Source organism: Mobula hypostoma, chromosome 11 (assembly GCF_963921235.1).
Source record: "Mobula hypostoma chromosome 11, sMobHyp1.1, whole genome shotgun sequence".
Lineage (NCBI taxonomy): Eukaryota > Metazoa > Chordata > Chondrichthyes > Myliobatiformes > Myliobatidae > Mobula > Mobula hypostoma.
Window position 1 is genome coordinate 88,607,502 of NC_086107.1, and position 26,609 is coordinate 88,634,110.

At 44.8% G+C, this 26,609-nt stretch overlaps 1 protein-coding gene across 2 annotated transcripts; it reads left to right on the top strand.

Annotated features, from left to right (window-relative positions):
• Nucleotides 1–705: 705 nt before the first annotated feature.
• Nucleotides 706–26,388, top strand: LOC134354344 (guanylate-binding protein 1-like). Of its 2 annotated transcripts, XM_063063276.1 has the most exons (10): nucleotides 706–771; nucleotides 11,610–11,843; nucleotides 12,341–12,468; nucleotides 13,056–13,165; nucleotides 15,990–16,177; nucleotides 17,065–17,310; nucleotides 18,928–19,208; nucleotides 19,775–19,987; nucleotides 21,271–21,373; nucleotides 24,172–26,388. In XM_063063276.1, exons 2-10 carry the CDS (start codon nucleotides 11,633–11,635, stop codon nucleotides 24,531–24,533), a joined length of 1,842 nt encoding a protein of 613 aa, XP_062919346.1. In that variant the 5' UTR covers nucleotides 706–771; nucleotides 11,610–11,632; the 3' UTR covers nucleotides 24,534–26,388. The 2 variants fall into 2 exon arrangements, with proteins under 2 accessions (XP_062919346.1, XP_062919347.1); XM_063063277.1 differs by lacking the exon at nucleotides 17,065–17,310.
• Nucleotides 26,389–26,609: the final 221 nt, after the last annotated feature.

The following is a 26,609-nucleotide window of genomic DNA, read 5'->3' on the forward strand; positions in this document are numbered from 1 at the left end:
GAAATAATGTATTTATTCACTGGAATTATCACAAGAGACATTATAACCTTTGATTATAATTATTATATTAGTCACCAAAAACTCTGACAAAGTTCTATAAATGTACACTGGAGATACACAAGACTGAGTTGATGACTGGGACCTAATTGAGGTTTTTGGGGGTCACTAATAGAATATCACATCACCAGGAGTGGGTTACAGGCTGGGATTGAACACAGGGGTTTGAGGGGTTATGTATGGAATAACAGATCCCTAAAAGGAAGTTCATACTGGGATCCATTTTAAGGGTTCAGGGGTTTATGTATAGAATACCCTATCCCTGTGAGTGGGTTACAGACTGAAATGTAATCCAGGCTTTTGGGGTAGAACAGATCTCTGGGAATGGATTACGTAATGAGCTCTAATCACAAGTTTGGAGGGTGGTAGGAGGGATAAACCATATATTCGATAAAGGTTACCCACAATGATTTACAGACTGGAATTTAAGTGTCTGATCACAGCACAAAGTAAAGGCGTGTTTTTATAGTCATCTAAGTATGTTGTTTAGGATTCACATCCCATATTTTTCATTTCTACCTGACTGAAATTTGAACTCGACAAACAATATGTTTTTAAGGTGGTATGCTATAAAGTGTAAACTCCCTCTCAGGGAGTTGTTTCCTGTACAGAGGTGTGTCATTAGAGTCAGGTGACGTGTGCATACTAACAACATTGAAAATAAATCTGGATCTTGGTGAAAGCTCAGTGCCCTTGACGGTGAAAAGAATTTTGGTGAGTGCAGGAATTCAGGAGGGTTCATGTTATATACACAATCTGTTATTTAATTCTGTGAATGAATGAAATTGTACAAGGGCAGTGGTCTTCATAACAGTGAGTTCGAGGGACAGGAGGATCAAGTGGGCTGGGGTGTGGTTGTGGTTTGTATTTGTATGGGTTTTTTTGTATGTTAAATTTAAAATGGCTTCTTTGTTATGTTATACTTGGGAATGCTTCTTTATTATGTTAAGTGCTGAGAAAGTCTCTAGCTAGACATTTGCTTGGGTTAATACAGACAGCAGGGTGCTATTAGCCAATGGGTATTCATGTTATCGTTTTTTCTGGTGACAATGCTGTCTCATATGACTGGAAACGGGGGTTTTTGGCGGGGAGTCGGAGGAGAGACTGGGAGGATGGCGGACGTGCAAAAGGCTCCGGTCGATCACTCCGGGTGGTCCCGAGCCGTCAGTCGACAGGATCCGGGTGGTCGTCAGGAATTTATTGAGCTCCAACGGTTGTGCACGAAGAACTTGGACTTTGATAAGTCTGGCACCTTTTTTTTCCCATTACTTCCTTTTCTGTATCGAATTTATATTAATTTCATAGACTTAGTAATATCTGTAAAGTGTACTTGGTGAAACGTACTGTGTGTGCTGGCTGATGATTGATGTTTGGGATTGATCCGGGCGGCAGTGGTGCAGCAACTGACTCCATGGGAAGTGTTGAGGCAGGTACTGGGCGGGATTTCCCCTAGGCATATACGAGCCAATATAACTGAGTGTTACATATTATAGAACAACAAATGGATGAGAGTGAGTTACAGGTTGAGTCCTAACCTGGGGGTTTGAGGGGGTTGCAATTGTATTTGTAATATCTTGGTTTAAGACCATGATTTAATTTATTAATACAGCTATGCTATTGAGTAAGTGTTCCTGTAATTACATTATACAATCGAGTATTTCATTCTTGCTGTTTAAAATAAAAATTCAGTTGATTAAGTTAGGCTTGTTATATTAGCCAACAGGATTTGTCTTATCATTTTTTTTTTCCGAGAGTTTGCACGGGAAAAAAGAGCAGGGTAGCCATTTTAGAGAGAGCATAGGATCGAAGAAGGAGAAAGAAGGAAAATGGAAACAGACAATGAGCATTGTTGAAAAACATGTTGAAATGCTCATAGAATCCATTTTGAAGGACAGATACTGCTGTCGAAAAATCCTTCGGCATACTTTGGTTTCACAGAGATTGTGCAGATAACTTCTAGTTACATGGTTACTACATAAGCTATATACAAGAGGTGATTGATAAGTTCGTGGCCTAGGTAGAAGGAGTCAGTTTTAGAAAAACGGTAGTGATAGGGGACTCTGTAGTTAGGGGGTCAGACAGGCGATTCTGTGGACGCAGGAAAGAAACTCAGATGGTAGTTTGCCTCCCAGTTGCCAGGGTCTGAGGTGTTTCAGATCGCATCCAAGATATCCTGCAGTGGGAGGGAGAACAGCCAGAGGTCGTGGTACATATTGGTACCAACGACATAGGTAGGAAAAGGGAGGAGGTCCTGAAAAAAGATTACAGGGATTTAGGAAGGAAGTTGAGAAGTAGGACCACAAGGTAGTAATCTCGGGATTTCTGCCTGTGCCACGTGACAGTGAGTACAGGAATAGAATGAGGTGGAGGATAAATGTGTGGCTGAGGGATTGGAGCGGAGGTAGGGATTCAGATTTCTGGATCATTGGATCCTCTTTTGGGGCAGGTGTGACCAGCACAAAAAGGACAAGTAGTACTTGAATCCCAGGGGGACCAATATCCTGCCGGGGAGGTTTGCTAAGGCTACTGGGGAGAGTTTAAACTAGAATTGTTGGGGGGTGGGAACTGAACTGAAGAGACTGGGGAAGAGGTGGTTGGCTCACAAATAGAGAAAGCTTGGAGACAGTGTGTGAGGGAGGAGAGGCAAGTGACAGAGAAGGGACGCGCTCAGATGGGCGGTTTGAGATGTGTCTATTTTAACACCAGGAGTATTGTGAACAAAGCGGATGAGCTTAGAGCATGGATCAGTACTTGCAGCTATGATGTGGTGGCCATTGCAGAGATTTGGATGGCTCAGGGACAGGAGTGGTTACTTCAAGTGCTGGGTTTTAGATGTTTCAGAAAGGACAGGGAGGGAGTCAAAAGGGGTGGGGGCGTGGCACTGTTGATCAGAGATAGTGTCACAGCTGCAGAAAAGGTGGACGCCATGGAGGGATTGTCTACGGACTCTCTGTGGGTGGAGGTCAGGAACAGGAAGGGGTCAATACTTTACTATGTTTTTTTTATAGGCCTCCCAAGAGTAACAGGGATATCGAGGAGCAGATAGGGAAACAGATCCTGGAAAGGTGTAATAATAACAGAGTTGTCGTGATTGGAGATTTTAATTTCCCAAATATCAATTGGCATCTCCCTAGAGCAAGGGGTCTAGTTGGGGTGGAGTTTGTTAGGTGTGTTCAGGAAGGTTTCTTGACACAATATGTAGATAAACCTGCAAGAGGAGAGACTGTACTTGATTTGGTATTGGGAAATGAACCTGGTCAGGTGTCAGATCTCTCAGTGGGAGAGAATTTTAGAGATGGTGATCACAGTTCTATCTTCTTTACAATAGCATTAGAGAGAGATCAGAACAGACAAGTTAGAAAAGCGTTTAATTGGATTAAGGGGAATTATGAGGATATCAGGTTGGAAATTGGAAGCTTAAGTTGGGAACAGATGTTTTCGAGAAAAAGTACGGAAGAAATGTGGCAAATGTTCAGGGGATAGTTGTGTGGAGTTCTGCACTGGTACGTTCCAATAAGACAGGGAAGTTATGGTGGGGTACAGGAACCGTGGTGTACAAGGGCTGTAATAAATCTAGTGAAGAAGAAAAGAAAAGCTTACAAAAGGTTCAGAGAGCTAGGTAATGTTCGAGATCCAGAAGATTATAAGTCTAACAGGAAGGAGCTCAAAAAGGAAATTAGGAGAGCCAGAAAGGGCCATGAGAAGGCCTTGGCGGGCAATTTAAGGAAAACCCCAAGGCATTCTACAAGTATGTGAAGAGAAAGAAGCTAAGATGTGAAAGAATAGGACCTATCAAGTGTGCCAGTGGGAATGTGTGTATGGAACCGGAGGAAATAGCAGAGGTACTTAATGAATACTTTACTTCAGTATTCACTATGGAAAAGGATCTTGGTGATTGTAGTGCTGACTTGCAGCAGACTGAAAAGCTTGAGCATGTAGATATTAAGAAAGAGGATGTACTGGAGCTTTTGGAAAGCATCAAGTTGGATAAGTCACCGGGATCGGATGAGATATACCCCAAACTACTGTGGGAGGCGAGGAATGAGATTACTGAGCCTCTGGCGATGATCTTCGAATTATCAATGAGGGCGGGAGAGGTTCTGGAGGATTGGTGGGTTGCGAATAGTGTTCCTTTATTTAAGAAAGGGAGTAGAGATAACCCAGGAAATTATAGACTGGTGAGTCTTACGTCAGTGGTTGGTAAGTTGATGGAGAAGATCCTGAGAGGCAGGATTTATGAACATTTGGAGAGGTATAATATGAATTGGAATAGTCAGCATGGCTTTGTCAAGGGCAGGTCGTGTCTTACGAGCCTGATTGAATTTTTTGAGGATGTGACTAAACACATTGATGAAGGAAGAACAGTAGATGTAGTATATATGTATTTTAGCAAGGCATTTGATCAGGTACCCCATGCAAGGCTTATTGAGAAAGAAAGGAGGCATGGGATCCAAGGGGACATTGCTTTGTGGATCCAGAACTGACTTGCCCACAGAAAGCAAAGAGTGGTTGTAGACGGGTCATATTCTGCATGGAGGTAGGTGACCAGTGGTGTGCTTCAGGGATCTGTTCTGGGACCCTTATTCTTCATGATTTTAATAAATGACCTGGATGAGGAAGTGGAGGGATGGGTTAGTAAGTTTCCTGATGACACAAAAGTTGGAGGTGTTGTGGATAGTGTGGAGGGCTGTCAGAGATTACAGCGGGACGTTGATAGGATGCAAAACTGGGCTGAGAAGTGGCAGATGGAGTTCAACCCAGATAAGTGTGAAGTGGTTCATTTTGGTAGATGAAATACGGTGGCAGAATACAGTATTAATGGTAAGACTCTTGGCAGTGTGGAGGATCAGAGGGATCTTGAGGTCCGAGTCCATAGGTCTCTCAAAGCAGCTGCGCAGGTTGACTCTGTGGTTAAGAAGGCATATGGTGTATTGGCCTTCATTAATAATGGAACTGAATTTAGGAGCCCTGAGAGATAATGTTGCAGCTATATTGGACCCTGATCAGAACCCACTTGGAGTATTGTCCTCCGTTCTGGTCACCTCACTACAGGAAGGATGTGGAAGCCATAGAAAAGGTGCAGAGGAGATTTACAAGGATGTTGCCTGGATTGGGGAGCATGCCTTATGAAAACAGGTTGAGTGATCTCAGCCTTTTCTCCTTGGAGTGATGGAGGATGAGAGGTGACTTGATAGAGGTGTATAAGATAATGAGTTGCTTGGATTATGTGGATTGTCAGAGGCTTTCTCCCAGGGCTGAAATGGTTACCGCAAGAGGACACACGTTTAAGCTGCTGGGGAGTAGGTACAGAGGAGATATCAGAGGTAAGTTTTTTATGCAGAGAGTGGTGAATGCTTGGAATGGGCTGCCAGCAACGGTGGTGGAGGCAGATAGATAAGATCTTTTAAGAGACTTCTAGATAGGTACATGGAGCTAAGAAAAATAGAGGCCTATGGGGAAGTCTAGTAATTTCGAAGGTAGGGGTATGTTTGGCACAACTTTGTGGGCCGAAGGGCCATATTGTGTTGTAGATTTTCTATGTTTCTAAGTAACTCTTTACAAGCCCATGGTGAGAGGGTTACGTATTGTAAAAAGAATGAGAGAGCTATGGAGAGTGGTGAACCCAAGTGCAGAGTAAGGTCTAGAATTAACTCAGCCTCAGACTGGAAGTAAACAAGACAACACCAACAAAACACAAAGGCAGAATCACAAACAGTAGTACTAGAAATGGAACTCCTATGATTGAGCACTGAGTGCTCAGCATGAGGTTCGGAAGTACAGACTTTCCCTGAAGGAAAGCACAAGTAATAATTGGAAGTCAGAGTCTTAAAGGGATAGTGGAAGCTAACCATACTCTGGGGGACTAGGAGTGCCAAAACTTGTATGCTTGCCACTGTTCAGTCAGGACCATGACAGAACCAACTCCTGCTGGCCCAGGGTGATCATGATGGTGCAGGTGAAAGGCCTCTGCCAGACATCCCATGAAGGAATCAAGCTTTTCCTTTATTTGCCATGTTCCTCCCAATCCACAAGGTACTGCCTTTTACCTCAAACTATGTGGGTGTCCAAAAGTCACCGTAATGTGTAGGTGAGTTGTCCCTCAATAATTCTGGGAGGTGGAGGAGGATTGTGAACTGGAGCCAAGGGTTTGAGGCAGATTTCATGGAATGTGGTATGATTCCACATGGTGCTTGGGGGTGGGAGACAATAGGCAACCAAACTGATTTGTTGCAGGATTTTATACGGACCAATGGAACCAGGAACCATTTTTTTATTTTCAACCCACATGGGGCAATGTCTAATTGAGAGCCAGACCCACTGACCAGAAAAAGGTGCTGGTTCCTGTCTTCCGCAGTAATTGGCCTGGTCCTGTTATTGCCATGAATTGGCCAACAACGTCTCTCTCACCTTAACCCATTTATGTCGACATATCTGGATCAGTCGATCTGCTGATTGAACCCCAACCTCTGGTTCTTGTTCTGGGAACAGTGGAGGATGGTACCCCAATCGGCATTGGAAAGGGGACTTCCCAATAGATAAATGCTGAAGTGTGTTGTATGCATGCTCCACCCAGATCAGGTTGTCACTCCAGGTGGCAGAGTTCCCCAAGGCGAGACATCTGAGTGTTACCTTTAGGTCCTGGCTGACCCTCTCCATTTGCCCATTGGTCTACAGATGGATCCTGGATGACAGACAGGCAGAGGCCCCAATGAGCTCACAAAAGTCCTTCCAAAACCTAGAGGCAAACTGGGGGCCACGATTAGAGATGATGTGATGTGAGTAACTGTGAACCCTGAAGATGTGCTGCAACAGGAGCTTGGCGTTCTCTGAAGTTGATGGTAGTTTGGGAAGGGGTACAAAGCAGTAGGCCTTGGAGAATCGTTCTATGAGCACCATGACTACTGTGTAACCCTGAGATCCTTGAAGACCAATGACAAGGTCCATAGAAATGTGGGATCTAAGGCCAGTTGGTGTGTGGCCAAGTGGTTAAGGCATTCATCTAGTGATTCGAAGGTCGCTAGTTCGAGCGTTGAGTGAGGCAGCATGTGTGTCCTTGAGCAAGGCACCGAACCGCACATTGCTCTGTGATGACATCGGTGCCAAGCTATATAGGTCCTAATGCCCTTCCCTTGGACAACATCGGTGGCATGGAGAGGGGAGATTTGCAGCATGGGCAACTGCTGGTCTTCCACACAACCTTGCCCAGGGCTGCGCCCTGGAAACCTTCCAAGGCGCAAATCCATGGTCTCATGAGACTAACAGATGCATGTATAAAAGCTAGTTGGAATGGAGGGAGGCTGAAGAAAACCAAGAGGTTACGCTCGGGATTCTTTATTTCATGCACAGACATCATACATTCCCAGACATCTTTAGTCAAGCCTGGTGACCAGTAACATTTCTTGATGAACTCTAGGATGTGAGTCAGTCATGAATGTCCATCCAGGTTCGAAGCATGTCCCCAGTTGAGATCTCCAAACGAACAGGTTTGATAACAAAGGTACATCCATGAGGATCATTACCAGGATCTGCCCCATGTTGCTCTTGGGCTCAGCGTGCTATCAAGTCTATGCTGCAGCAGATGGGCGCCACCACTCAAGGGCTGGGAATTATACTTGAAGGGTCTGTTCCCTGATAGGTGCTTCAAACTGTTGAGGGAGGGTGTCTGGATTTTGATTTTGTAATCCTGGGTGATACGTAATAAGGAAGTTGAACCTATTGAAGAATAGGGACCAATGTGCCTTCCTGGAATTCAGCCTCCTCGCATCCTGTAGGCTAGGTTTTTCTGGTCAGTCCATATCACAAATGCATATTTCAACCCCTCTGCCCAGTGCCTCCACTCCTGTAATGCCAGTTTAATGGCCAACAAATCCCAATTCCAGATGTCATAGTTTGCATCCGCGGACACAACCTGCACCACACAAAGCCGTGCTGACTCTCTCTGATTAGGCATAGGCCATGAATTTCCAATGCTCATATATCCTATCCCTGAGAATTTTCTCCAGCAATTTCCCTGCAACTGACATGAGACTCAACGGTCTATAGTTCCTAGGATTTTCCCTTGTTCCTTTCTTGAATGCAAGTACAACATTAGCCCCTCACCAGTTCTCCAGGACCTCACCTGTGGCTAGAGAGGGCATGAAGATACTGGTCAAAGCCCTGGTAATCTCACATCTTGACTCCTTCAATAACCTGTATTAAATCCCATCAGACCCTGGGGACATATCCACCTTAATACACATTCAGAGACCCAACATTTCATTTTCCTTGACCTCGAAATGCCCTAACGTATTTATACACTCATCACTGATCCCCTGGTCCTCCATATCCTTTTCCTTGGTAAATAATGAAGCAAAGTACTCAATAAATCCCTCACTCACATTCTCCACATCCAAGCAAATGTTCCTCCTTTACCTTGAGTGGTCCCTCCCACTCATTATCTTCTTGCTCTTGATGTATTTATAGAATGCCTTGAGATTCACCTTAATCCTACTTGCCAAGGACAATTCATGGACCCTCCTGGCTTTTCTAGTTCCTCTCTTTAGTTCTTTTCTGGCTTCTTTATAATCCTCGTGCTCTGTTTGATCCCGACTTTGTAAGCTTCACATACTTCTCCTTTTTCTTCGTGAATAAATTCACCATCTCTCCGGATATCCAAGGTTCTCTTATCTTTCCATCCCCACCCTTCCTTCTAACAGGAACATATCTTTCCTCCTCTCTGTGCAATTGATCTTTAAACACCCTTCACATGTCTGATGTGGAAATTGCCAGAAAAAGGTGTTTCCAATTAACTCTTCTTACTTCCTGCTCTAATGCCCTTGTAATTTGCCGTGTTCCAATTTAAAATTTTCCCACAAGGTCCATGCCTGTTCTTATCCATATCTATCCTGAACGTTGAGTTGAGTTACTGTTCATCTATGAAAAGGTCAGTCACCCGGCCAGGCTCACGACCCAACACCAGGTCCCTCCTCTTGTTGGATTGTCCACATATTGACTTAAGAAACCTTCCTGGATACACTTAACAAATTCTGCCCCATTTAAAGCCTTCACACTAATAAGACCCCAGTTTATATTAAGGAAGTTGAAATTCCCCATGACAACAACACTAGTTTTTACACATTTGTTAATCTGATTATACGCTGCTGACCACTCTCCACTGAACATTGATGACTCCTCCGTAGAGATCATTACCAGCACCAAATTTCTTGGTGTTCACCTAGCAGAGAATCTCACCTGGCCCCTCAACACCAACTCCATAGCAAAGAAAACCCAGCAGTGTCTCTACTTTCTGCAAAGGCTGAGAAAAGTCCATTTCCCACTTCCCATCCTCACCACATTCTAGAGGTTGTACTGAGAGCATCCTGAGCAGCTGCATCACTGCCTGGTTCAAAAATTGCACCATCTCAGATCGCAAGACCCTGCAGCAGATAGTGAGGTCAGCTGAGAAGATCATCGGGGTCTCTCTTCCCACCATTACAGACATTTACACCACACGCTGCATCCACAAAGCAAGCAGCATTATGAAGGACCCCACGTACCCCTCATACAAACTCTTCTCCCTCCTGCCATCTGGCAAAAGGCACCGAAACATTCAGGCTCCCACAACCAGACTATGTAACATTTTCTTCTCCCAAGCCATCAGATTCCTCAATACCCAGAGCCTGGACTGACACCAACCTACTGCCCTCTACTGTGCCTATTGTTTACTATTTATGGTAATGCCTGCACTGTTTTGTGCACTTTATGTAGTCCTGAGTAGGTCTGTAGTCTAGTGTAGTTTTTTTATTGTTTCATGTAGCACCATGGTTCTGAAAAACATTGTCTCATTTTTACTGTGTACTGTACCAGCAGTTATGGTCGAAATGACAATAAAAAGTGACTTGACATTTGTTCTTCAGTGTCTCAGTTGGAAGGTCTGTGGTACAATCTCATCTGTGAGATTGCACCCTTCCGATTCCTGAGTGGACTCCCCAATGGACTCAGTGTCTGACCCCTCCATTATGTCTCATATGAGTCCTGTTTAGTAGTGCAGCTTCCCCTCCCTAAACATTTACCTCCCCCTGTATCTTTTCTAAAATTCGGTACATAAATCACCCATTCCTGCTCCTCTCTCAACCAAGTTTCAGTAATGGCTGCAACATCATATTTCCATGTACTGTACTGATCCATGTTCTAAGTTCATCAACTTTACCCATAATATTCCAAGCATTAAAATAGACACATTTCAAACTATCCGACTCATCATACCTGTTATTTTGATTTTGCACTTGAATACTGTCCTTCTATCTACCTTCTGGTCCGATCCTTCCCTTATTGACATGCATGGGTGCATGAAGCAGAATCAACACAGTCATCAATTTAGCAGAGGAAGAATTGCAGAGTAAAACCGGGCAAGGTTTTGAACATAGACAATTCTATATAGATTGGGTCCATGCTAGCTATATAGAACCCCTGGGTTCAGAGAAAGTGGGAGGACTCGATGAAACAATTTTTCAGAGTGTGGACCAGTTTTGTCAGACAGAAGAGGGTGGTGGTGTAAGGAAAATAGTTGTTTTTTTTTCTTTCAGAAAAGAATCAGAGGGCTTTGAGGCCTTCCTGATGAAGGATAGATGAGTATTGACAGTCTCCAGCTTGAACATGACTGGAACTGGCAGCCACTCTGGACAAATGTGGAAACTGCCAACTGGAGTATGAAAGTTTCTGGAGAGGGGTGAGGATCTCCCGAAGCATGTTGTCATGTCTGCCTACAGTTGCTCCCTGGTAGGCCAGTGTGGTTTGCAGACATTCGTACTTTGCAGAGTTCATGATGACCTATGGATGGTGGTTAACCCAAGTGCAGAGGAAGGTCCAGAGTCAAGTCTGAATCAAAATAAACAAGAAGATACAAAGAAAATCCAAAGGCAAAATCACGAACAGTAGTACTAGAAACAGAACTCCTATGATTGAGCACTGGGTGCTCAGCATGAGGCCTTTAAGTACAAACTTTCCATGTAGGAATGTGGCAGGCAATAATTGACAGTCTGAGTCTCTGAGGGACAGTGGTAGCTAACCATACTCCAGGGAATTGGAGCGCTGGATCTTGGATGCCTGTCGCTGTTCAGTCAGGACCATGACAAGATCACAACAGATTCCCTGGGGGGCAGTTTGATATTGTACAACAATAGACTCCCAGGAGTGAGCTACAGGCTGACACCTAATCCAGGGGATTATATAGAAAATAAACAGATCACTGGGAGTGCTTTAGCGGTTTGAATCTAATGCAGGGGTTTGGGGAGATTATATGTTGAATAACAGATTCCTGGAAGTTATAGACCATAATCTATTCCAGGTGTTCAGAGGGAGTATATATAAAATAACAGATCCGGGTAGTGATGTAGAGGCTGGGTTACAATCCATGGTATCGGGGATTGTTATATACCGTAGGAAACAGATCCCAGTGAGTAAATTAAACTTTAGAATCTACTCCAGGCGTTCAGGATTGAGATGCAGTTATTTTGTCTGTTCCGTTTACTCTGATTCAATGAATGTGTGATTCCCTTGCTCTGAATTTGCAGACATTTTGGGAAAGGACTGTCAGATGTCAGTAACCAGGGACGCTGCTGCCACCAAACAGAAGATGGAGAAACCCTTGCAGCTGGTTTATAACAAGGATGGGAAGCTGCAACTTAACCCAGAGGCTCTGAAGGTCCTCCAGTCCATTGAGGTTTCAATGGTGGTTGTGGCTATGGTTGGTGCTGCTCGTACAGGGAAGTCCTACCTCATGAACTGTCTCGCAGGAGACAAGAAGGGTAAGGGCAGTGGCTGTAAACTTCACCTCTAACCTTTCACCTCTATCTACTCTCTCTCTTGCAGGAATATCGAGACCTGGGACACACAGAGCACACTTGCATTGTCAATCTGTCAGAAGTGGGAGATGTACTGGAGACATCCGTTAGTGTCACGTTGGTGTTCCCATCACTGTTTTGGACAATGGATCTAGAGAGATCTGGGAAATTTAAAATTTAAACTGTATGCTTGCTTCATATCTCGGATGCAGATAGCACACTGGTCTTGTTAATAGCAACCAGAGTTACTTGCTGTAAAACCAACTCTGCACTGACCATCAATCGTTCTTTTTGCAAATTCTACAACAATCCCATTTTATTCTTCCCATGTTCCCAATGATTCCTCCCAAACCCTATCCTTTACTCACAAACTGCATGTCTTTGGGCTATTGAAGATTATAGATCCATTTATTTTCTTGCAAAGTTTATCTCTGTCTCTCTCTATCTCTCTCCCTCTGTAGGATTCTCAATGGATTCAACTGTCCAGTCTCACACCAAAGGAATCTGGATGTGGTGTCGGTCCCTCCCTCAGAGACCCAATGAGGTCCTCCTGTTGTTGGACACTGAGGGTCTGGGAGATCCTGAGAAGGTCAGTCCCTCCCTCTCAACTATCCCCCTCCTCAGAATAGTGGTTTCATTACCAAATGGGTAACCCACAGACACAGGAATGATCCACAGACCAGAGTTCAAATCCCTCCACAGGCAGTGGGGATGTTTAAGTGCTATTTACAATCTTGATTTAAAGTAAAACTTAATTAATTTGTTAATTAATTAAGTGTCATCACAGGTTCATACTGAGCTTCAGGGAGGTATTCTGCTATATTTTCCATTGGAACTGTACGTGGTCCAAGGCAATCCCCCATTCCAAGTTTCCTGTCCTATCCACACCAATTCCCACCCCCATCCTGCCAAATGAAAAGGATGTTAAGGTACTATGACAGTGTGCTCTCCCCCAGCACTGTGGTGCTGAGCACTGGCTGAGACTCAGTCTGTAAGGCTTCCCTTGGCCATACACCTGTCACCAGTGGCATTCTCAGGAAAGATGTTGTGGAGGGAAGCGTCACCCATCAACCTCTGTAAACACTGAGCAGGAAATGTCCAGAAATGGGATGGTTATCGATTAGACTGATCTCTGAGCAAGAGCTCTCACTAACTGCTCATCTGTCCTACCTGCAGGGAGACATCAACAATGATAATTCCATCTATTTACTGGCTATCCTTCTGAGCAGCGTCTTCATTTACAATGGTAAAAATCAAATAGATCAGCAATCCCTGCAAGGTCTACAGTATCCTTCACTGGTGTCTCTCAGTCCCTCTTTCAGGGTGATATCTTTACAGTGATCTCTCTCTCTCTCATATCTGCACAGTGACTGATGTGTCTCAGTCCCAATCTTGGGGAGATAGTCATAGTCACACTTTATTGATCCTGGGGGAAATTGGTTTTCGTTACAGTTGCACCATAAATAATAAATAGTAATAACACCATAAATAGTTAAATAGTGATATGTAAATTATGCCAGGAAATAAGTCCAGGACCAGCCTATTGGCTCAGGGTGTCTGACCCTCTAAGGGAGGAGTTGTAAAGTTTGATGGCCACAGGCATGAACGACTTCCTATGACGCTCTGTGTTTCATCTCGGTGGAATGAGTCTCTGGCTGAACGTACTCCTGAGCCCAACCAGTACATTATGTATGGGAGACATTGTCCAAGATGGCATGCAACTTGGACAGCATCCTCTTTTCAGACACCACCGTCAGAGAGTCCAGTTCCATCCCCACAATGTCACTGGCCTTACGAATGAGTTTGTTGATTCTGTTGGTGTCTGCTACCCTCAGCCTGCTACCCCAGCACCCATGAAAGCACTGGCCACCACAGACTCGTAGAACATCGTCCGGCAGATGTTAAAGGACCTCAGTCTCCTCAAGAAATAGAGACGGCTCTGACCCTTCTTGTAGACAGCCTCAGTGTTCTTTGACCAGTCCAGTTTATTGTCAATTCGTATCCCCAGGTATTTGTAATCCTCCACCATGTCCACACTGACCCCCTGGATGGAAACAGGGGTCACCGGTACCTTAGCTCTCCTCAGGTCTACCACCAGCTCCTTAGTCTTTTTCACATTAAGCTGCAGATAATTCTGCTCACACCATGTGACAAAGTTTCCTACTGTAGCCCTGTACTCAGCCTCATCTCCCTTGCTGATGCATCCAACTATGGCAGAGTCATCAGATATTGTACACTGATCAGTGTATCTCAGCCCCTGTCTCTGTCAGTGGGATATCTCTGCATGGACTGATGTTTTTCTGTCCCTTTCTTTTGGCATATATCTGTACACTGACCATTGTCTCTCAATCACAATCCTTTGGCCATGCTTGTCCATTCCGACTAACATTTATCTCAAGCTGATCCCATTTTTCAGCATGTTCCCATATCCCCCTGAATTCTCATCATCTTCATACCTGTCCACATACTTCATAAATGTATCTAATGTACATGCCTCACCCACTTCCTCTGCTGGCTGGTTCAATATAATCACCATCCTCTACGTATAAATAATTACATCTCAAGTTCTTATTAATCCTTTCACTCTAACCGTAATACTATATCCTGTAGTTTTCATTTCCCCAAGCTTGTTAACAAAGAACACTGACCTATCAGTGACCTTCATGATTTTGTTATTACAGCTGTGAGATCACCACTCAATCTTCTATGCTCCAAAGAATAAAGGCCTCGATGTCTAACCTTTCAGTTCCATTACTCCTTACAACATCCTTCTAAATGTTTTTTTTTAAAACTCTCTTTCTGGTTTAATCACACCCTTGCTATAACTGTGTGACTGGAACTGTACACAGTACTCCAAGTGTGAACACACCAACGCTTTGTACATAGTGTAACCACCCATTTCAAACTTAGTGCACTAACTGATGAAGACCAGCCTATCAAAAACTTTCTTCACACCCCCAATCTCTCTATTTGTGACTCCATTTTAAGGGAACCACGCACCTCTACTCCAAGGTTCTTCCGTTCTACAAAGATACCTAGAACCTTTGCATTCAAAAGTCCTACAATGATTAGTCCTTCCACAATATAACTCTACGTACTTACCCGAATTCCATTTGACATTCCTGAGCCCAGCTGCCCAGCTGACCAGGATCCCACTGCATTTGCTGATACCCCTCTTCACTGTCCACTGTGATAGTGAACTAATGCTTGTGAACCATTCCCATCTCCAGCAGTACCACAAATATATTTTCATCTTGCTCTTTCAGGGGTCCTATTCACCCCCATGTTACTCTTCTTACATTAATATGTTTATAAAGTCACTAGGAATTCTCCTTAATTTTCTTAGCTAAAGACACCTCACGCTCACTTCTGCCCTCCAAATTTCCATCTTGAGTTTACTCTAGCATTCTCTACATATATTCAATGATTCACTTGACCCCAGCTGCTTCCATCTGAATCAAGACACCTCCTGTTTTCTTGACTAATGTTTCAATATTCCTTGACATCCAGGGTTCTCAACTATCAGCAGCTTTGCCTTGTACTCATCGAGACCCTCTCTCTCTCAGGGAGATATCTCCACAGTGACGTGTCTCTTAGTCACCATCTTTCTGAGGGAAAGGTGTGTACACTGACCAGTTAGTCTCTCCCCCTCTCCCTCCTTCCCTTCCTCCCATAACACGTGTCTCTTTGTCACATTGTCTCTGAGGGGGAGAGCTGTACGCTGACTTGTAGTTCAGTCCTTCTTGCTGACAGGGAGATCAGTGCACTAAATGGTGTCTCTCAGTCCCTTTCACTCAGGAGATCTGTACAATGACCAGGATCTCTCAGTCCCTCTTTCTGAGGGGGAGATCTGTACACTGGTCAGTGTCTCTCAGTCCAACTCTCTGAAGAGGAGATCTGGGCACTGACCAGTGTCTCTGTCCCTCTCTCTAAGGGGGCGATTTGTACTCTGACAGGTGCCACTATGTCTCTCTCTCCCTCAAGGGAAAATCTGTACACTGACTAGCATCTCTCAGTAACTCTGTCTCGGGGCAGATCTGGACAGTGACTGACATTTCTCCCCATTTTCCTGCCAACCCTTCATTACTTTATCCTTGATGTTGCTCCCAGTTTTGTGACTGAACTGTCCAAGTGGATCCAGATTAAGTCCCAGCCCGATGACTGTAACAGTTGGGACTATGTCCGTTTCTTCCCTGAATTTATCTGGGTGATCCGTGATTTGACACTGGAAATGAAGGTCGATGGAAAACCTGTGACTCCGAATGAGTACCTGGAGCAGAGTCTGAAACTGAAGGACAGTGAGTATGTGGCAGTGCCATTCTCTGAGGAGAAAGGGTGAACTTGGAAAGGGGCCAGAGAAGGGAGAGAGCAGGGTTGAATTCAGTGTGTGAGGGGGTGGTTGACAAAGGGGCAACCTGTTACCCTTGAGAATCTGTGCACAAACACTCCAGGGTTTCCCAGCCCCTTCACATCTCTCATTCCCTACTTTCTCTGCATTCCCCTGCCCCGTTCACATTACCTCACAAATCTCTGGAGGGTAACGTAATAGGGAGAAATGTACATAATCCACAACCACTGACATTGAGTTGGAGTTTCTGTGTTGATGATGTCGTTACATAAGGATTTTGAGGGCATTTTGGGTGATTAGGTTTTGGAGTTCAATAAAACATGTTATGGGTTTCATTAAACTTAAAATACCACACTTTGTTTAGCTTGCAAAAAACTACACCTGGTACATATTCCCTCACAATTCCCTGCAATAACCCGATGCCAACGTACACTGTCCTCTGGTTTGCTGGTATAAATGCACCATTCCCACCAAGCTGACACCTCCTTCCCATTAGAGTTTTATCCAATTAGCTTGGTGCCACTCTCCCACACATACACTCCTCTCAATTAATATGACCCTCAACTACCCTGTATGACACCAATGTCACATCATTCCCCCCCATGACAAGTCACCCATCACCCAACTACAATGCACTTGATGCCCCTCCCACACATCCTGTCCTTCACCATCACATCTCGCAAACTGCCTCCCCTCTGTTTCCTTCCTGTCCTTCCCCTATTCCTCCCCACAGCCCTGTGGGTAACAGTCATCATGTTGGGAATAGGAGAACAGACTCAGTGAGGGTGATTCCTGCCTGATTCCTGGTTCTTTCTTTTTTTTTATATATATATACAGGTGAGAGCAGTGAGCAGGACAAGAAATATAATGAAGTCCGCATGTGTATCCGCAATCATTTTCCCTCACATCTTTGCTTTGCATTTCCCATTCCCACACTCCCCAAGAAACTCAAGCAGCTCCAGGAACTGGAGGACAAGGATCTGGATGAGGATTTTGTTACGGAGCGGCAGAAACTCGTCAATTACATTCACATCAACAAGAAAGTCAAGAGGGTTCTTGGAGGTCAGCTGGTCACAGGCAGGAGTGAGTAACCGGGCAAAACCTCATCACCTCTGTTCAGTATAACACACTAACCTGGCATGAGAAAATCTGCAGATGCTGGAAATCCAAAACAACACACACAAAATACTGGAGAAGTTCAGCAGGCCAGGCAACATCTGTGGAAAAGAGTAAACAGTCAACGTCTTGTTCCAAGTCCCTTAATCATGACTGGAAGTAAAGTGGAGATATCAGAATAAGAATATGGGGAGGGGGAAGGAGGAAGAAGTACAAGGTGAAACTGAGGAAGCGGGAGGAATGAAAAAGGAACTGGGAAGTTGATTGGTGAAAGAGATAATGTGTTGGAGAAGGGGGAAATCTGATAGGAGAGGACTGGAGACCATGAAAGAAAGGGAAGGGGTTGGAGCACCAGATAGAGGTGATGGGCAGATGAGAAGAGAAGGTGTGAGAAGGAAATAAGAACAGGGAATGGTGAAAAAAAATGGGGGTGGTAAATACTGGAAGTTCAAGAAATTGATATTCATGCCATCAGGTTGAGCACCTTCACTCCGTCTGCCACAAAACAAGATTTCCTGGTAGCCATCCATTTCAATTCTACTTCCCATTCCCTTTCCAATATGTCTGTCCATAGCCTTCTCTACTGGCACGATGAGGACAGCTTATATTCTGTCTGGGTGGCCTCCAACCTGATGGCATGAATGTAAATTTCTCAAACTTCTTACCTGCCCATTACTTCCCTCTGTTACTCTTCCCCTTCCCGTTCTTCCATGATCTTCAATCCTCTCCTATCAGATTCCCCATACTCCAGCCTTTTATCTCTTTCACCAATCAACTTCCCAGCTCTTTACTTCACATCCTCCTTCTCTCCTGGTATCACCTATCACCTGCTTTCTTGGACTTCTGCCTCCACTCTCCCCCACCTTCTTATTCTGATATCTCCCCTTCCTTTCCAGTCCTGATGAAGGGTCTCAGCCCAAAGCACACACCTGGAATGGGAATATACTATTGGAGTACACGGGAATGTGGACAGTGAGATTCAATGGGAAGGGATTTGGAAGCCATTGGATTTGTGTACAATGGAAGTGAATGGAAAGTGATGGAATCCTCTTGTAAGTGTCTAAAATGGGAGCAGGTTGGGATCCCATTAGAATTGTGGACAATAGAAGAGAATAGGAAGGGGCAGAGATCCCATTGGAAATGTGTATAATGAAAGTGAATGGGAAAGGGGTTGGGATCTCATTGAATGTGGGTACAATGAGAGTGAATGGGAAAGGAATTGGGATCTCATTGGGACTACAGATGATGGGAACTAGAGGGATGGTGTGGGATACCAGCATGGGTGTAGAGTGTAGGAGTGAATGGAAAGTGATAAAGTCCACTGCATGTGAATGGAAAGGTGTGGGATCCCATTGGGAATATGAAGTGTGGTATTAAATGGGAAGGACTGTGAGTGTTGACTGTGGGATTGAATGGGAAGGGGGTGGGTTCCCATTCTATCTATGAACAATGAGAGAGAACTGGAGGGGGGGGGGGGCGGGTGGACGTGAATGAGAATGGGTTGGGTACATTGTGATAAGGAGAGTGGGAATTGAGAGTGTGATCAGATCCCCAGGCTCTGACCTCCAGATACATCCCACACAGGATTTGTTGAATTGACCAAGGCGTACGTGGGCATGATGGCAGATGGGGTCCTACCATGTGTGGAGAGCTGTCTCGCCAAATTAGAGGTGGTGGAAAACCAAGCAGCAGTAGATGAAGCCCTGAAATTCTATGAAGATGAAATGAAAAAATTCTCAGAATCTGGACGTCTTACTATGATGAAACTCATAGAGAATTACCATACGAGCAGCAGAGAGGCATTCAATATCTTCCACAAAAGATCTATGAACAACAACAGTGGCAAATACATCCAACAACTGGAGGTAAGCTTCTAATGTTCAGTGATTACCAACTGTCTCATCTGAGCACCAGTCCCTGGACACAATCCATATAGGCATAGACTTAAGAGACAGAGCATAGGTATCATCCTGAACGTGAGGGATTGAGAGACACCAGATAGTGCAGGTCACTCCCTGAGGGAGAGTGGCAAAGAGCCATCAGTATGTATACAGATCAATCCTTATCAGTGTGCAGATCTCTCCCTGAGAGAGCAACTCAGGGATACAGTAAGTGTACAGAACTCCCCCTGAGAGAGAGGGACTGAGAGACAGCGGTCAGTGTACAGATCTCCCTCTGTGAGAGAGAGCAAATCAGAGATACAGTCAGGGTACAGAACCTCTCCCAGGGAGAAAGTGACTCAGAGACACAGTTAGTGTGCAGATAGACCCCTGAGAGAGATGGACTGAGAAACACTGGTCAGTGTGCAGATCTCTCCATGAGAGAGTGCAACTCAAAGATACAGTTAGTGTACGGATCTCCCCTGAGAGACACCAGTCAGTGTACAATACTTTGTTTCCTAGTTTACTGTACATCTTTCCTTCACTTCCAGGAGAAGATAAATTCTACTTACAAGTCTCTCATGGCCAAGATCAAAGAAAACTCACAAGAGCAATGCAAGGTACATCTAGCAAAAGTAATGTCATCAATTAAAGAAAACCTGGCATCTAGACATTACCAGAGACCTGGTGGCTTCCAAAAGCTGAAGGCAGAACTTGATAAGGCCATTAAGGAGTATGAAGAAAAGACCAAGGATGAAATGGAGGTGTGTCCAATATTATAGAGTGAGGCATTTACTTTACAATTCTCAGAGCTTTTCTTTCCTCTGCCTTGCATGAATTCAAACCCCTCCCCCCCGTCCCCATCTCCTTCCCTGTCACCCAACACATGTGGATTTAATTTCCACTCTCCATAACATCTGGAATGGTATTAATTGGCTGGAGTGAATTTATGAACAGGTAACGAGAGTCAGTGGGTTGTAGGAGAGTTTCAGTGGGTGGGATTTGTCAGTAATGAGGGTAAGTGCCTTTTGTGGCTGTGGGAGTGGATTCAGTGGGTAGGAAGCGTTCATGATGGTGGAGATGTCCATAGGATATGAGAGAGGATTCAGTGATTGGAGAGTCAGTAATGGGGCAGAGTATCCATCGGCTGTGGGAATTATCTTTCAAGGCTGGTATTCAAGAGCCTTCCACTCTCCCTTCAAATATATTCACCCTCTGCTTCCACTGTTTTTCAATGTAGAGTGCCATAAACCAATCATACATTGAGAGAAAGATGCTTGTCTCATTGTTCCGTTGATCAAGTTACCTGCTTATCTAACTCAGGTTTGCAATTCACAACCATCTCCCATAAACTAACCATCTAGTCCGTGACTCCTTGTTCTGGGCTTGCCCACAGAAGTATTCAGTCCCAACCTGTCCTACCTCCTCTAAAGACATAACCTGTCCTTCCAGGTATCAGTCCAAGAACCTATCTCTGAACTGCTTCTACTGTGTTAGTGTTGAAGGAGACCTATACTGACCATATTCCAGATGCAATCTCACCAAAATCTGATATAATTGAAGTAATTCCCTTCTACTTTTGTTACACACGCCATCTTTCCCACTTACTTAAACACATTTTGCGAATCTTGCACAGAAACACCCAGATCCCTCTACATCTCAGAACTTCACTAGCTCTCCCATTTGGTTAATATGCTTCTATTTATCTTTCTGCTGTAATGGATATTTTGCATTATCCCACATTGTGCTTGATTTGCCGGACCCTTGAACATTCTCAGAACCCATCTCTATTCTTCGTCACCTGTGTGTGTCATTCTTAGAACTTACCCCTGTGTCACTTAAAAAATTCTGCCTCCATCCAAGACCACAATATAGTCCCCAATCATGGTCTTACCAATTTCCTGTAGATTGGTAAGAGGAGTTTCCTAATTGTGTATCAATCCCCAGCACTAGATGTTTGATGGGGAGAAACTGTCTCTGGTCCCTTGTGGACTGGTGTGTTAGGAGAGAGTTGGACATGAATGATCGTATCTTCTCTTTTCTGTAGGGGTGTGCTATCCTGACCCACTTCCTGGAAGAAGTAAAACCTCATCTAGACCAAGTACAGAAGATGGACAGCAAGCTGGGACAGGAAGAAAAGCATGTCTCTGGTGAGAAAATAAACAATATGCGCAAGAACTGTAGGATGGTAGGAAGTAGAGAGGTAAAAAGAGGAGGACCTGCTGGAGGAAAGGGGTGGGGATACTAGGAAGCATCGAATACCAGGAGTGAATGGGGAAGGATGGTAGAAGACGAGGAGCAGTAGGACCCAGTGGTGGCATGAAATAATAGCATTACAGTGGCACAGACATTAAACAAAAATATCTAATGCATGTTAGAACAGATTGGTAGGTGTGATGGGGACTTGCAGATTGTGTGGACATATCGAATTGGTCAAAGCAATCTTGAGGAGGACTCCATAGAATGCATCTGTGATAGCTTTCTAAAACAGTGTGTTACTGAACCTACAAGGGAATGTGCTATCTTTATCTCATCCTGGGTAATGAGAAAGGGTAACGATCTTGTTGGAGATCATCTTGGAAAGGGTGATCAGATTATGATTGAATTTATACCACTGGTTTGAAGAAAACCCCACTGTATTTTGCCTAAACAATGGAGAATACAACTGGATGAGAGAGGAGTTGGATAATGTAGATTAGAAACACAGGCTCCATGGTGGGACAGTGGCTGCAGGAGTGGGTCCCCAGTATTTACACTGATCGTGGTTGTGCGTGATGGGAATGGAAAAAAGCCATGGGACACTGACCCCTCTGGTTGGGGCTCCAGTGGTTAGGGGACCTCCCAGTATTGGTGCTGGAGTAGTGAACTGGGTAACAAGAAGGACACAGAGCATAAAGGTTGTGTTTCCTGTTCAGACTCCAGGGTAGGCTGAACTGCCTATTTCTGAACGAGGAATATTTTCCCTGGTCTTGTTTACCAGGGTTGCAGTGAGGAGACTTGCTCCTCTCTACCTCAGAATGTGGCTCTGTATGGGCACGTGGCCAAGTGGTTAAGGCATTCGACTAGCCACCTGAAGGTCGTGAGTTCGAGCCCCAGCTGAGGGAACGTGTTGTGTCCTTGAGCAAGGCACTTTACAACACAGTGCTGTGCGATGACACTGGTGCCAAGCTGTATGGGTCCTAATGCCCTTCCCTTGGACAACATTGGTGTCCTGGAGAGGGGAGAATTGCAGCATGGGCAACTGCTGGTCTTCCATACAACCTTGCCCGGGCCAGCACCCTGGAGTGTGAATACTTTCCAGGCGCAGATCCATGGTCTCGCAAGACTAATGGATGCCTTATTATGGAATTCCAGAGCCAGGAACAATGAGGCCATCCTTCAATCTGATGCCTGATGTGGAGAGGGTCCCTCCCCTGTGGTCACCAACAGGCCCAGATTCCCGAGGATTCCTCCACAACTGATCCTGGGGTTAGGAGGTGGAACAAGCTGGTGGGTCTGGGAGACCCATTTCAGAGTGAGGAATGCATGTGTCAGTTGTGAGTGACTTCTGCCTGGAGGGGGACAGGTACTTGTGGGTGTTGGTGTCCATTGACAGTGAGAAGATGGACTGCCCTGTGACATGTACGATGATTCCTCTCATCCTAGTTCCACCACTGGCTACGAGGTTGGAAATGGCACAGCTCATGAGGTTGTTGATTGTTGACATTAAATATGTTGTTGTTTATTACATGTGTATTTGTAAAGAATAATCTGAGAAATATCATATCAAAAAAAAACTTTTTGGAACCAAAACAGGTTGAACAGTTATGTCCCTCTATAAAGAATGAAATTTCCCTCCCTCCACTATTGATGCTGACCTCACCCACATCTCCTCTATTTCCAGAATATCCACACTTACCCATCTTCCTGCAACCTTAAAAGGGATACAGTTCATCTTGTCTTTACCCACCACCCCATGAGTCTCCGCATCCAACACACCATCCTCTGCAACTTCCACCATCTCCAATGGGATCCTACCACTAAACATATTTTTACATCCCTCTCCCTTTGCTTTCTGCAGGGATCACTCCCTCCACAATTCCTTTATCCATTCGTCCCCATGGCCCCCCAAATATTTCCCTCCCGGCACTTATCCCTGCAAGCAGCCCAAGTGCTACACTTGCCCATACTCTTCCTCCATCATCTCCATTCAGGGCCCCAAACAGTCCTTACATATGAGACAACACCTCACCTACAAATCTGCTGGAGTCATCCATTGTGTCTGCTACTCCCGATACGGCCCATCATAAATTGGGGGACCACTTCGTTGATCACCTCTGTACCATCCGCCATTTTCCAGTGGCCAAACATTTTAAGTCGGATTCCCATTTCCATTCCAACATTTTGGTCCATGGCCTCCTTTGTGTCAAGAAGAGGCCACTCAGGGGTGGAGGAACAACACCTATATCCCATCTGGGAAAGCGATTTCTCCCTCTGGTAAACAAATCCCCCCCCCCCCCACTTCTTCCTCTATTCCCCACTCTGACCTTTTACTTCTCTCACCTGCCTATTACTACTCCCTGGGTTCTCTCCTCCTTCACTCTCTCCTATAGTTCACTCTCCTCTCCTATCAGATTTCTTCCTCTCCAGCCCTTGACCTTTCCCACCCACCTGGATTCACCTGTCACCTTCCAGCTAGTATCTTTTCCTTCACCCCACCTTTTTATTCTGGCATCTTCCCCCTTCCTTCTCAGTCCTACAATCCAGACTCAGCCAAAATACAGACTGTATTAATTTCCATAGATGCTGCCTGACCTGCTGAGTTCCTTCACCATTTTATGTGTGTTGTCTTAGGTTGAACAGTGAGTGAAGCTCCCTCTCAATGTCCTGTCATACACACTTAGAGAAGTGACCCCTTCAGCGCACTCTGCCACGGACTAATCAATTCATCCTCTGCCCTTTTTTTCAGCTTTGGAAGAGGAGCTTTCAAGGGTGAAATGTGAGAAGGAGAAGATGAAGCAGAAGAGGAAGGCTGCTGAGGAACAAAGGGATAAGGAGATTGTGGAGCAGATCAAGATAAGTTTTGAGGAGGGTAAAGAGTGCAGTGCGGAGGAACTGAACGAAGCCAAAGAACATACGAGGAGTGAGATAAAGAAATACCAAGTCGAGGGCAGGAAGGAGGATGTGAAAAGGGCTCAGCAGAAGTACAACTACCTGGAAAAGACACACGAAGAGGAATGGAACTGTCGTTTCATAAACATACTAAAGTATATCCCTGTGATTTTTGCTGTGCTGCTAACTGCGTGGTATGCTGTGGCAAAACACAAATGATTTAAAGCAGGAAAGTAGTCAAAAAATGCATACATTTAGAAATATGCCCACAGCACCAATGCTGTGACATCCCTAGCAGCTTCCAACCCCCACCTTCCTGTCTGATCAATGGGCTGGATCCCAAATATTGTCCACCACACACATTCCACATTCAATCCCCAGCCGGATATCAAGGGCTCACACATTGGAACATTTAAAGGTCAGGAATTTTCCCCTAGTTTATCCACAGATTCCAGTTGGTGAATCTCAGAACCCCAGGGATGTGACTGAGATTATAATTTCCCCATGACCCAGTGTAATATGTCCCACTCACTAAATCCCCTCACACAGCACCCACTCTCCCCCATGATTGACTTTCCACAACAGCCCACAGACATTCTCCCCCACTCTCTAAATACCCTCCCAGACACACTCCCCCATCACTGACTCCCTCCCCCTTCAAATCCTCTCCCACAACCAATGGACAGTCTTCCCCATCACCCACTGTCCCCACCAACCGAACCCCCCACAACTGCCCATAGGCACTCTCCCCTTTCACTCTTGCGCCATCCACCGAACAGTTTCCCACAGCTCACGGACTCTCTCTCAAATTAGCAACTCCCTCAGAATCCCCACAGAATCCCCTTGCACATTCTACGTACGGTCTCTCTCATCACCAACCCCCTCCAACCAACTCAGTGAATCCCCTCCCACAGCTGACGGACACACTCTCCAATAACCAGCTCTCTGCACCCACTGAAGCCACCCCACAATCTCACAGACTGTCTTCCTCATCACCAACTCTCCCACCTACTGAATCCGCTCACACAGCCCATAAACTTTTCCCAATTACCAGCTCTCCTCACCCATTGAATCCTCTCCTGCCACCCACAGACACTCCCCCCATCACCAGCATTTCCCCACCCACTGAATCCCCTCCTGCAGCCCACAGACACTCCTACCAATTTCTAATTGTCCCCACCCACTAAATTCCCTCCCACAGTCCATGGACATTCTCCCCCATCACTTACCCCCTCCAACCCACTGAATCCTCTATTTTGTATTCGATAGTGATTGAGAAACACGCCACACAATCACTTTTCTTGATTAATCATGATTAATTCAAACATGTCAAAGCTTTAGCATGTAGTTTCAAAGAATTCTTGTTACTCTTTAGTCTCACAACCTCTACTTGTGTTCATTCATTACCTGCTCCAGTTGAACATGTCTAGATTTCAGCGCACTGAGTTCTTGACCAATTTAGGATTGCAGACATTTCTTCAGTAGCTGTTGGACTTCGGCACATTAGAGTTGTTAAATTATAGTTAGGCATGCAACATCCCTCTCGAGCAATTACTCCCAGAAATTGATAACCATTCAGACTTATTAGCTCGTTAATTGTCAGCTTGTTTTGTTATCCATTCTTTCCCTTCACCTGGCCAGTAGTATGCTGCTAAAGCCTTGGTTATACCCTGGAAGCATTCCCGTTCCTTTTTATTGAAGGGTATTGGTCATAATGGCACATCCCACCTGCATGTGCAGGAATCTCCATACACACCCAGCAACTTGACATATTGGTTCAGGTAGCATACTCATAAACTGCCTAAATTAGTAGTATAAGCACAGGCAAAGTTAGACTTAAAGTAATAAACATGTATCTTCTAAGAATGAAGTTGCATATTCAAGTAACTAATTCCTAAGCACTCCAGCATTAAGTGTGTTAAATAAAACTGTTTTAAACGAAGTACAATACCTGTTAGTGATTTTGAGGACATTGGAAATGTCTGCTTTCTTTCCTCATTAGATTCAGTTCACATTTTGTTATACAACTGGATGTACGGTACCTTCACAGGCTTCAGTACCACTATCATATAAATCCTTGCATAGTAATCAGGACTGTGGAATGTATAAAAGAAAGTTGCTTGCAACAAGTTACTACATAACATTTCTGAGGAATGTGGCAAGAAAAGCTTTTTGCTCAGGTAAAACTCATTTAGCTTATGTAAACACAAGAGATTCTGCAGATGCTGGAAATCTACAGCAGCATACCCACTCGCTATGTGAAAAAGATGCTCCTCTGGTCCTTTTCAAGCTTTC